The following is an 11,898-nucleotide window of genomic DNA, read 5'->3' on the forward strand; positions in this document are numbered from 1 at the left end:
GGGGGAGCCCCCGGTTTGGGGGGCGAGAAGGAGGTAAAAGGGGTGTGGGGCCCCCCACTCTTGTCACCCGGAGGTGCACCTGGAGAGGAGGACCGGCACGGCCCTGGGGAGGGCTCCCGGGGCGGAGGAGAGGAGCAGAAGGAGAGAAACAGTGAAAATGAGAAATGCAGATGAAAAGGGGACAAAGAGAAATGGAAGAGAAAGCGTGAACAGGAGAGAGGAAAGGAAGAAGAAAAAGAGCGAAAGAGGAAGAAAAAGTGCAACAGAGAACGAAGAAAGAGAAGACCAAAAGGAGAGAGCAAGAGAGCAGAAGAGAAAGGAGGTTAAAAAAAAAAAAAAAAAAAGCTAAAAAGAGAAAGAGACAGGAGGAGGAGGATGCACTCAGAGCTCCTCAGGCCAGCAAGCAATAAGGTCCCAGCAGTTTGGCCTGGCCCGGCTGGTCCCCATGGCCAAGGCAGAGGTGCAGGGAGGTACCTCTGGATCCTCGATACCCCTGGATCCTCACTTGCCGCAGAAGGGCCTCGAGGACAACTGCCCTGGCAGCGAGGGGCAGGGTCCTGCCGGCCAGGAAAGGCCGCTGCGTCCCGGTGGCTGGAGCCTGGGCTCCGGGCCGCCCGAGCCAGCCCAGAATTTCCATCCCCCCTGATCTGGGGAAAGAACATTTGATGCCATCAAAGGGCTCCAGATTGAAAACAGATGTGCTTCCCCGAGCCTCTCCATGCATTTAATTAAGGCACAGGCATGGAGGAGACATTTTCATCATTAGTTTGCTTTCAGGCCCCCCTCTCTGGTCCCAGTTTACCCTTTGCAGTCTCAAAGACCCAAATGAGCTTGCCAGGGCTGCGGGGCTCTGCGGTCCCTGGCTTGGGGACGAGTGAAGCTGGTGGGCACAGACTTGAAAGGTCAAAAAAAGCACTGGGGCAAGGTTGCGCGTGTACGCAGAAATGTGTGGGTGCATATACACCCAAAAGGCCATGTGTGCATCTATGTACACAGCAGCGTGTGCCTTACTGCATACTGGTGTAGCCCTTTTTCTGCATGTGAGGGAGCATTTGTGTGTGATGTCCTGCGTTACATGCCCACATATTGGATGGGGAAGGAACTGCGTCTTCACATGGGTGTGCGAGGCTATATTTGGCCGGTTTTTCAGTGCTGGCATCTTGTACCCTGGCTCTCAGTGTCTCCAGGTTTAGGCACAGCAGGGTGGGTGGGTGTACACACTTCCATGCTCTGAAGAATGGTTATCCGTACACACCCCTGTGGGCTGCCTGGAACATGAAACACCCTTTTCTCTGCCTTTCCCAGATATTTGGCTGCCTTCTTTCTTGGTGAACTGGGGTTTACCCTCTTTCTCCCTGTTTTCCTTCAAATGGATGTTGCAACTGACCCGGCTTTTCTGAGACGGTGTTGTAGAGTCCTAGCCATAAAGATCCCTTTCCACTGGCAGTAGGGTCTGCTCTTAGCCCCAGGCAACCTCTGCTATGGTGGTGACAGCAGAAGCCACAGAAACCAGAACAAGAGCTCTCTGTGCCACCTTCAGCAATATCCTCACTGATATCCCTGGTAAGAAGTATTTCTCCTTAGATCTCCCCATGTCTAAGGGCATCCTTCAGACAACTCTCCCTCCCAGACTTGGAGTTTGGGATTGCAGCCCAATACCAGCAGATGACCTGGAAAGATAGTGGATAAAAGCATGTTGGTGCTGTGGGTGACCACATCAACATGTGTGCATCTGCTACAAATGGAGAATCTCACCTGTAAGGCAACAAAGGGGCCCAGCTACAAGACCAGCTACTGTGGCTTTACCCTGAAGTGAGCTATGGGTGCTCCCCATACATACAGCACCCGCAGGCTGAAGAGCAACACAGGGTGCCAGATTCACATTCTGGAAGTGGTCTAAACACCTTGTTTCCCATATGCCTCCTGCAACACAACTGGATTTCTGTGACTGTGTGGGAGAACTCTGCTGAGGGGCAAGATGAACCCAAGGGAAACTCTTCCAGCCCTGTCTGTCTCAAAAGAAAGAAGGTTGGAAACAGTGGGGGGGCTCCAAGACTGCACAGAACACCACTCGGCTGTGGCTCTTCTTTCAGTTTGCTATGACCAGGCAGGCCCTAAGCCAAGGTGCACCTGCAATGTGGAAATGAGTGTGGCAGGAACCTCCTGGGCTCTGAGAGGGATGGTAACTGTGCTGCCACCTCAGATAATGAACTGCCTCTCTCCCTAGACCATCTGTAGTGCCTTTAGGACCAAGCTAGCCTTTCAAAGCAATGCTGCTGTTCTGCATGTGCCAGAGGGCAGAATTAGTGCAGCATCCATGATACTCTGCTCCATGGAGAGCATGGTTTGCCTATGGGAAGCCTAATGAATGGAGAAGTACAGATAGTGCCAGGGAAAAAATCCTACCAGGAGAAAGTAGTGGAATGTGCTCTTTGCAGCAGGGTGTCCTATTGTACTAGGGATCAGCCCAAGCTTGAGGGAATGGGTGGGATGGATGAAGGGACCTTGTCACATGCAGGAAATGAGTCACATGAGAAATAAGTGATGGACCAAAGTGGCCCACAAATATAATGAGCAAAAGACAAACAGAAGAGAAAGAATCAGAACAATGAGAAGAAGGAGTGGATGAAGGACATGCTCTCCGAGCTCCTGGGTGAGCAAACCGAGGGGTCCCAGGGCCCTACATAGCTGCAGATCTCAGCCTGCTGCTAAAACAGAAGTAGGACCATCTTTACAGGACAAGCATGAGACATCCCTTCAATAACCTTTAACTTGATACAAAGTTTTAGAAAATTTCAGGGTAGATTACAGGCAGATATCACCTTACCTGAATGCTCAAGGGTATTGCCTTCTAGTGTACATCTTCTCCCCCTCCAGCCGCTAGCACTGAAGGCAGAAGAGGATGCCACCCATCTCAGATGCATCAGTTTCTTCCTGTGCGAATGTCCAATAGCCAGTGCACACACCCACTCTAAGGTCTCCAGGAGTTTCTGCAAGATAAATAGCCATAGAGCAGGTATGAGCCACATGATGGTCTGTTGTAATCCAAAGATCTCAACACATTTCCCCCCATTTCAGATGGGCAAACTGATGCAAAGGCAGCTTGTCCTCAGCATCAAACCCAAAGCAGATGTAGTAGGATATCCCAGTTCTCATGACCTGGAGGCTGGAAAGGACTCCCATGCTACAGGTGGCTCATGACAGGAAATGCACATACCATTTCAACATCCCACAGGCCATCAAGTAGTTAGTTAGACACCTATTTCCCACCTCACCACTAGCCTGGCATCAAGCTGAACAGATAGCTCCTGTACTCCACCATCTTCCCATCCCACCTTTCCTCTATACTGTTTGCCTACTTGGCAGCTGCTCACAGCCCCATTTCTCCACCTTCCCAGGATGTCCAGGGAATGACTGCCTCCTGCGCACACTCCCAGCAAGGCAGGGACCTCTGAGCCTCTGCTGCCAGGCAGGGAGATGAGAAAGCCCTAAGGTCCTGAAACAGCCAGAAATCTGCTAGGTAAAGCACCCACAGCTGAAAGGCCAAGCCTCACACTGCAGAGAGCAGTTAGATCCCAGTTTGGCCCTTCCTGCTCCCAAAAGTCGTTATCATTTTGAAGGACATCAGTGAGGCTCATCAGCTGGAGCCCTGCCTCAAAACCTATCTACCTTTACAGAGGGATCTGGACAGGCTGGACCGATGGGCGGAGGCCAATGGTATGAGGTTCAACAAGGCCAAGTGCCGGGTCCTGCACTTGGGTCACAACAACCCCATGCAGCGCTACAGGATTGGGGCAGAGTGGCTTGAAAGCTGCCCGGCAGAAAAAGACCTAGGGGTGTTGGTGGACAGCTGTCTGAATATGAGCCAGCAGTGTGCCCAGGTAGCCAAGAAGGCCATTGGCATCCTGGCCTGTATCAGGAATAGTGCGGTGAGCAGGACTAGGGAAGTGATCATCCCCCTGTACTCGGCACTGGTGAGGCCCCACCTCGAGTACTGTGTTCAGTTTTGGGCCCCTCACTACAAGAAGGATATTGAGGTGTTGGAGCATGTCCAGAGAAGGGCAACGAAGCTGGTGAGGCATGTGGAGGACAAGCCTTATGAGGAACGACTGAGGGAACTGGGGTTGTTTAGCCTGGAGAAGAGGAAGCTGAGGGGAGACCTCATCACTCTTTACAACTACCTGAAAGGAGGTTGTAGAGAGGTGGGGGCTGACCTCTTCTCCCTGGTGACAAGTGATAGGACGAGAGGAAATGGGTTCAAGTTATGTCAGGGGAGGTTTAGATTGGATATTAGGAAACATTTTTTCACTGAAAGAGTTATTAAATATTGGAACAGGCTGCCCAGGGAGGTGGTGGATTCACCATCCCTGGAGGTGTTTGAAAAAAGGGTAGATGTGGTACTTAGGGACATGGTTTAGAAGTGGTTTTGTCAGGGTAGTTTGATGGTTGGACTCGATGATCTTAAAGGTCCCTTCCAACCTCAGCAATTCCATGATTCTATGATTCTATGATCTCCAACACTGTGACCACATCTGATGCTCAGAGAAGGTGAGGCAGAAACCACAAACTCTCCCATTCTCCCTCCCCTAGTTGCATATCAAGAAGGGGAAAACCAAAGATCTGCGCCTCTGCAGATGACTAGCACATTTGCTTCTGCCTTCTTTTCTCATAAAAAATTACAAGCTCAATCTGCAGTGTCAGTGAGAAAACCTCCAACTCCTGTCCCAGTTCCTGCAATTTCCCATGAAATCCTGCACTTGGAAGTTCCTGTGGTTCCCAGCTCCAATATACGGGCTACCAAAGTATGCTAGAATCCCTTAGAAATGTTCCCCTCACCTTCTCATCAGTCCATACAGGGAGCTTCCTAGCACATACAGCCGCAGTCTTGGTGACAGTTTTCAGGTACAACAAACAGGAGCTGACAAGCTTCCCAAGGGTCTTGCGGCCAACAAGAAATACTCAGAGCAGATGAGCAGCTGGGCAGCAGTAACATTCCCAGGGCAGCTCACACTCCTTGTAGCTGGTGTTAGTGGGATGCTGGAAGGCACCAAGCACCGAGTAAGACTGCGCAAGCCAAGCCTTCGCTTGCTCTGCTCCCACATTCAGCTTTTCTGCACTGGCCACCACATCACCTTTCCCAGCATAGACTACACACTTGTTTCAGGTGCCGTAAATATCTTCTCTTCTACCTGAGTTAAAAAAAAAACACAACAAAATCCCAACAAACAAGCAGGCAGAAGAACCTGTGGAGGCTGTGACACACAGGTGTGGATTCTCAGCTCTCTAATATCATGGCACTTAGATGAAGCATTTTGCTCAGTGAGGGAAAGAAGTTTGGGTCTCTCTTCTCTACCTTATTTTTGTGAGATTTTTCAGCATGTAATGTCTTAGAGCCCTTTTTCGATCTGCCAAATTTGTTTCATCCTAGCAGCTTAAAAGTAATATTGCAGAAGGGCAGCAGGGAGAAGGAGGAGCTAACAGGCAGTACCATTGCACAGGCTTGGGCCTTTAGGAAACCTGACCAAAATGCACACACAATTTATCACTGCTCTGTGCTTCTTGGCCTTAACCATGCAAGGTGCTCAGCTATTCTAAGACACACCGGGGGTCCTCCAGCACTGCTCTCCTGAGGACCTCGATGGTGTGCGAGCAGTTTAGATAGGTGATTCAGAGGACAGGAGGGCACAAATGATGCTTACTCCTCTCCTAGGCCCATAGCTGCAGCTGCTTTGGAGAGCGAGTGCTCCAAGATAGACCTCTACCCCTTTGCACTCCAAAACATCAGCCACAGCTCCTTAAGGGCAAGCTGATGAGAGGCATCGAATCAGAACATCTCTCTGCTGCTGACCGCTTCTCAGGCTGCATCCATACTGTCCTGTCCTTTGCCCAGCCCAGCGATATCCCCATTGCTGGACTTTGTTGCTGATGCCCAGGTGCTGCAGAGCCAAACCAGAACTCCTTTGCCCTGGAAAGTTTTCCTCCTATCACCCCGTTATGCTGATTCACTGAAATGTCTGGTCCCAAACCTCTTCGTGCTTGCTCTGCGCAGGGCTGGATGAGAACTACACTGAGCTGGAGAGAGAGCACCTGCAGGAACATGTGTGTGCATATAGGTGTATCACCTTACACATGTGTGAGCGTTTGGGTATGTATGCACACATTCAAGCCTGGAGCCAGACCTCTCCCCCACAAACTCCTGCTATACACTTGGACCAAATCTCCCTCTTTTCTTCCCCACATAGAGGTGCGTTATTAGATCTGTGGGGATCAGGTAGTCTACAGTCGTTTCAAGCTGTAAACTCAACATCACGGTTTCTTTTAATCCCAAACATCTTGATATCATCTGGAAATGCCATGAGCAGTTTATAATTAGGGTTTAGCATGCAGATTAATACCAGCAGCTCCAGGGTGAACAGACCATCAGAGTCTAATCAAAGCTTAAATGGGGCAGCAATTTAAAACTGAGATTTATTATTCCTCTGCATAATATTTTGAACCAGGGGCTGAGTTCACATCACACACAATCATTCCTGGAAGTGCTATCACATCTCCAGTCAGAGTGAGGTGGCTTGTTACTTGTTCATAGGGGTGATAAATACTAGACTTTGGGAACTTATTTAGGAATATCGCAGCATTGACACTGTACAAGATTTAGAACCTGAGGCAGGAGAGCACTTGCACACATGTACAACGCATGGGGCTTCAGCCCCACACGGATGATGGGGCAAGGCCATGCACTTACCTTTTTTTTTCTGGGTACCAGTTGTAATAAGGCCCCAGGACACCAGGTAAGGCATTCTCTGTTTGCCGTCTCCTCTGGCCACGTGTGGGTAGGGGAGAGGAAGGACGGGAAGGTATGTGGTACCCAAGGGGGGAATAAAGCCACCTCACTGCAACAGCCAGGGAAATCTCCTCTTGAATGATATTATTCCAAAGTCCCATCTGGATGGCCCCTGGGAGTCCCCCCAAGTCTGAGAGGTTTGATTTTCCGGGTAGGGGCAGCTGGGCTGTCTGTGCAATACCTGCATTGGAGTTTTCACTTGCAGGACTCCTACCTTTTCAAATCTGCCCTGCCCAGCCTTCCCCCACCCAATTAGGGCTGGAGCCCTTCCCTTGCCTTGTCATTTATAAAACACAAGTGGAGGAGGTGGCTGGGAGTGTGGAAATTTGCTCACCAGTTTGTCTGTACAAGTCCCAATTTTTAGATTTCAAGACAGACTGAACTTCAACAGTTGCCACCTAGCTTTCAACAGAGATGACAAACACATTCACCAGCTGGCAATGGCAAAAACTAGTTTCCTATCTTCTTTTTCTATAAGCTTTCCACCAAGTGGAAGAGGGGCTATGAGGAAGGGAATTTCCTCATCTCCAGCCTGGATGGTCTGTGGATCTGAACTAGAGTTCAGCTCTTCTCTTGCCTGGCTTTGCTCTTGCTAGGGATGCCCATGTGGCTATCAGCTCTGCCACTGGCCCCAGAGGCTGCCTCTGTGGGAGGTGTGTGTCAGCACTGGCCTGAGATGATCCCAAGGATCAGCACCATGTCTGAAGCGGAAGGAGCAGATGACACACATCATGGCCTCTCCAGACAACATAAGATGGGGAGATTCATAGATCCCAGCAGGAAACCACAGCAGAATCAGCACAAACATCTCCCCACCACGGCTTTGCTCCAGCAGCCAGGAGCCATGTGAGCACGGGGTGACAGCGCGCAGTCCTGCAGGTGGGTGACTTTTGTCTTCATCGCACTAAGCCTGCTCCATCCCCTTCAAGGACTTCAGTGGAGTTACCTGCCTCAGGAGCCAGGACTCTGCCCTAGTAAGAAACCAGGCCGTGGCCCTTTCAGGTTGCCTCCTTACATACCACGGCTACCTGGAGGCACTGAGATGGCCACCAGGTCCCCCCGCCCCGGGCCAGCTAAACAGAGCCAGCCAAGCTAAATCAGAGCTAAGCCTCACGTTGCCAAGGGCTCAGACTGGAGCTGGTTCCAGAGCTGGCTGTGTAAGGAGCCGTGGGTTTGGATAAGCCAGCCGTTTAAGCGGGGTTTTATTACCAGGCAGGGTAACAAAAGCACTCAGGGGTCACCCGGGAACTTTAATCAGCACCGAGGGTCACTGGATAGCAGGCAAGGCGGGAGGAGGGCAAGGCCCAGGGCACACAAATAAATAAATAGATGTATTGAAACCACCTCCCTTCCTCCAAATGATCTCCCCCCTCTCTCTCTCCTTCTCTATGCACATTATAAAGATCTCTCCTCTTTACAATCAGACGTTCAAATGGCCCTAATTTCCCCAGCAGAAACTCCAAGATCTCCTGCAAATTTATCTGAGAAGTTTATCCATAAGGCTTGGTTGGGGTTTTGTTTTTTTTTTTTTTTTTAATCCCTCACTGCTGGAGATGAAAGTTCAGTCTGCTGGACTGCTCTTGGGCTGGATATCAGATATCCCTAACCCTGGAGAGAGAAAGCGTCCCACCAGCTTCTCTTCCCTGCAGGAAAGAAAAAAAAAAAACAACCCTCCCATAATCAGAGTCTGGGCAGACAAATTGGCACCACTGTTTTCGTCTTTTCTCTCTCCACCCCCCTTTCTGGAAGAGGACTAACCCTTTGGAACACAGTCACAACTCACAAATATTTGTGGGTATTATATTGCAAGAGGGAAAAAAAATCCGAAGGAAGGTAACTGTTAAAAGCTTAGTCCCTCTCCCATGGAAAGCAGCTTTATGCACGTCCATAAATCTCCTTTGTAAGTGGCCATTAAAATTGCGTCTTGTTTAATTTTTTTTTTTAATCTCGTTTAAACACTTTTTCTCATCTTGCAAACGAATGATGTCATTGGCAGGCCCAGTAATGAACTGAAAAAAAAGTCAACTTTCTAATGTTTTGGGGGCTCTCTCGAAAAGCAAACATTTCAATACCAGTCTGCTAATGCAGCCAAATACTTAAGCATGTGCTTAACAACCAACTTGTATTTAAGTGCCTTGCTCCCACGGGGACATCTGCCACACTCATCTTCATGCACAAATGATGTGCTTAAAGTGAGGAGCGTGTTTAAACTGTTGCAGGACGACAGTCCTTGGGCTTCGCTGCTGAACTACTCATTGCACGGGAAACACGGCTGAGACCCCACAGCAGCTGCACTTGGGTGCCCTGACTCACTTGCCGATGGTCCCCGGTCCTCCCTCTCCTTCTGCAATCTTGAGACCGATGTCCTCGGGGTTTCCTGCATTGCTGCTTTTTTTTTCTAACAGTCAAGCCCACCTCTTCTTTTTGCCCACTGTTCAAAGGATAAGGCTTTCTCCAGATGCCACAAACTAACCTGCCTGGCCCTTTGTGTCACAGGTATGCCCTTGACACCCAAAACGTCATTTGGTTGAAAGCCTCCTTGCCAGGTACTTGTGTTGCTTGGTTTGGGTGTGTGGCTGGGGTTTTTAGGTTTGTTTGTTTTGGTTTGTTTGTTGGGGTTTTTTTGTAGCCGTTTTAATGAAGTGGAAGCAAAACCAAATAGTAGGCTGCGCAAATGGGGAAAAATAAATGCAAAACTTGAAAATGAATAATTGGCTGGTTTTAATTAAAAAGCAGTTAACTGTTTCAGGGTGAGGAGCATGGGTTTGGGTTGACACCGTCTGAACCCTGGAAAGAGCACGTTAAGCTGTTCACCATGCTGCGGGTTAAGAAAATGGGAAATAAATACATCCCAGCCACTTGGAAAACTAAACCATCTTTAGGGCTCAGTTGTAAACTTTCTTCAGCAATTTATTAGAGTTCCAGAAAACACTTGTTGAGTAGCCTTGGCCTGTAATAAATATCAGTCCTTGTTTGTTTGTTTTTGTAATGGGAACAAAACCACATCTTTTTCTTTCTGAAGTGGATAATTTAATTACATGGCAAGAAACACATTCATTGTCCAGAATACCCAGAGAAGATTGCCACAAAACTTACAGTTCAGTGGAGAAAGGAGGGGAACAGAGCCAGCTGATACCCAGAATTGGTTTCAGGGAAGATTTTCTTGTTGGCATGTCCATGTACACTGGCAATGACGGTAGCACTGGGATTGTCATTACAAACGGGAGGTGGAGATGGGCTCCTCTGCGTAAGGCAGTTCTTACCCCAAAAGACATAGAGCATCGGAGGGGCAAGACAGACAGGAACGAGAGACAGTGAAGGGAAGGGACTTGTTCGGGCCATGCAGCAGGTCCAAGGTGGCAGGGGGAGCTGAGCTCCAGCCCTCTGTTCTCAGCCTGCTGTGTGCGCTCACGCATTTGTCATGATTTCCTCCAGAAAATGCAAACCCCACTTTTCTGCCTCCACTGCCAGCAAGGAGTCTGTCGCGTCCATGTGTCAGCCCTGCTCCAGGAGCCCTGCTCAACTGCTTGCTGACACGTTCTGTGTGCCTGGTAGGGGCCTCTTTCGGACCAGTTCCAATAAAATGGGTGTTGTTTGAAGGCAGAAAACCACCTCTGTCCTGCATCTCACATCTGATCTCGTGCTCTCTCTCAAGCCTAGCTCCAGTCTGAAAATACCCATGTTTTCTTCTAGAGGCTGAAAAGTTTCAACATTCAGCTCTGCAGGCTGTCACCCCTTCTGTAGGGACTTGTCCTGGCCTCAATGGTAGGAGGGACATAGTGGCAAAGATCACAAGTACATCTGGAGGTGATACCCTATAAGAACAGGGAATTCTTGTGAGCATCCGTCCCCTTCTGTCCCCCCATTTTTGGGAGCCTGCCTTGCAGAACAACAAACAGGAGTTGATCCTTTAAAATCAGTTCTTGGTGCGTTTGGTTCACTCACCCTCTGCAGGCAGCGGGGCTCTGGGTTTAATACTAGAAAACTCTCTGAGCTGAAGTAGCTGAAGGGGGGTACTATCCAGATAAGCAATTACCCAGTGCGCTTTCCCAGGGACAGCCCAGCAATTATGGTCAGCAATAAAGAAATCTGATGGTTGTCAAAACACAGACCCTCATTCCTCCAAGCTCTTCTTGAGGAGCACAATTAGCGTGCTGATGTGATTAAAGCCACGTTTAGCCCTGTGATAGGAGAGCCAAATGCACCCAGCTAACTCCGCCGAAGCTAGCTGCTCGAAACTGAGGCGTTGGTTACCTGATTTGTAGCCAATCAAGTAGAAATCAACCATTCCTGTCCACATAGCTACATCATGCCGTTAAACAGCCAAACCCTCTTCTCTTACATGTCTTTGAGAGAGATGAAATCCATATGGCCCAGAGAGTGAGTGCAGGCTAGGGATGGAAGGAAGGACAGAAACAGCATTTCTTCAGGACAGAGACAATGGAAACGTTTCCACTGATTCCAATAGGTTCTGAATCAGCGGCTGCAACCAATTTTCCTCCTAAATGGACTTCCATATGTCTAAAAAAGTCTCGCAAGCGCTGGAATTTGTTACAGAACAAACCTGTACTTTATTACTCTGCTCCCCGACTCTGAGTGTTTCTCCCTTCAAATTCCTTGGTCAGCCATTTCTGGGCTTCAGGGTTCGCTTTCGAGAAATGCATTCACTTCTAAAGCAAACATTTTCCACGAAACAGAGAAAAGTCTCCCCCCTCTGCTCCTAGACTTCACTTTGCTTTGCTCGGAACTTGTGTCTTTAGCTTCATCAGGAAAATAAGTGGCTCTATGTGCACAGAAAAGCGTGGAGAGGAAATAAAGTTCATCAGATCTGAAACCTTCTCTACTTTACAGATAGTTTCTGAAATGCAGATATTTGGGCAAAAGCCTAGCAAAGCTGATTTTTACCAGAATTTTTCCATTTTCTGCTTCTCTAAAAACAGACGAGATTTTATTTTGCCCTCTTTGTGACAGGCATCTTTAAACAAAAGATTTTTCTATTTCCTTCTTTCATTAAAATGAAACAAAAATTAGCAGAAGTGGACTTTTTTTTTTGCATC

General features: G+C 48.8%; 1 protein-coding gene across 1 annotated transcript in view; it reads right to left on the reverse strand.

The window, feature by feature from the left end:
• PRRX1 (paired related homeobox 1) overlaps window positions 1-637 on the reverse strand; it is a 40,176-nt gene extending 39,539 nt beyond the window's left edge. Inside the window, exon 1 of the mRNA XM_009892910.1 lies at window positions 475-637. Coding sequence (XP_009891212.1) covers window positions 475-637 — 163 coding nt within the window. The remainder of the gene's footprint in view (window positions 1-474) is intronic.
• Between the last annotated feature and the right edge of the window lie 11,261 nt (window positions 638-11,898).

The sequence above is a fragment of the Charadrius vociferus genome, unplaced genomic scaffold (assembly GCF_000708025.1).
Source record: "Charadrius vociferus isolate BGI_N301 unplaced genomic scaffold, ASM70802v2 scaffold39, whole genome shotgun sequence".
Classification (NCBI taxonomy): Eukaryota; Metazoa; Chordata; class Aves; order Charadriiformes; family Charadriidae; genus Charadrius; species Charadrius vociferus.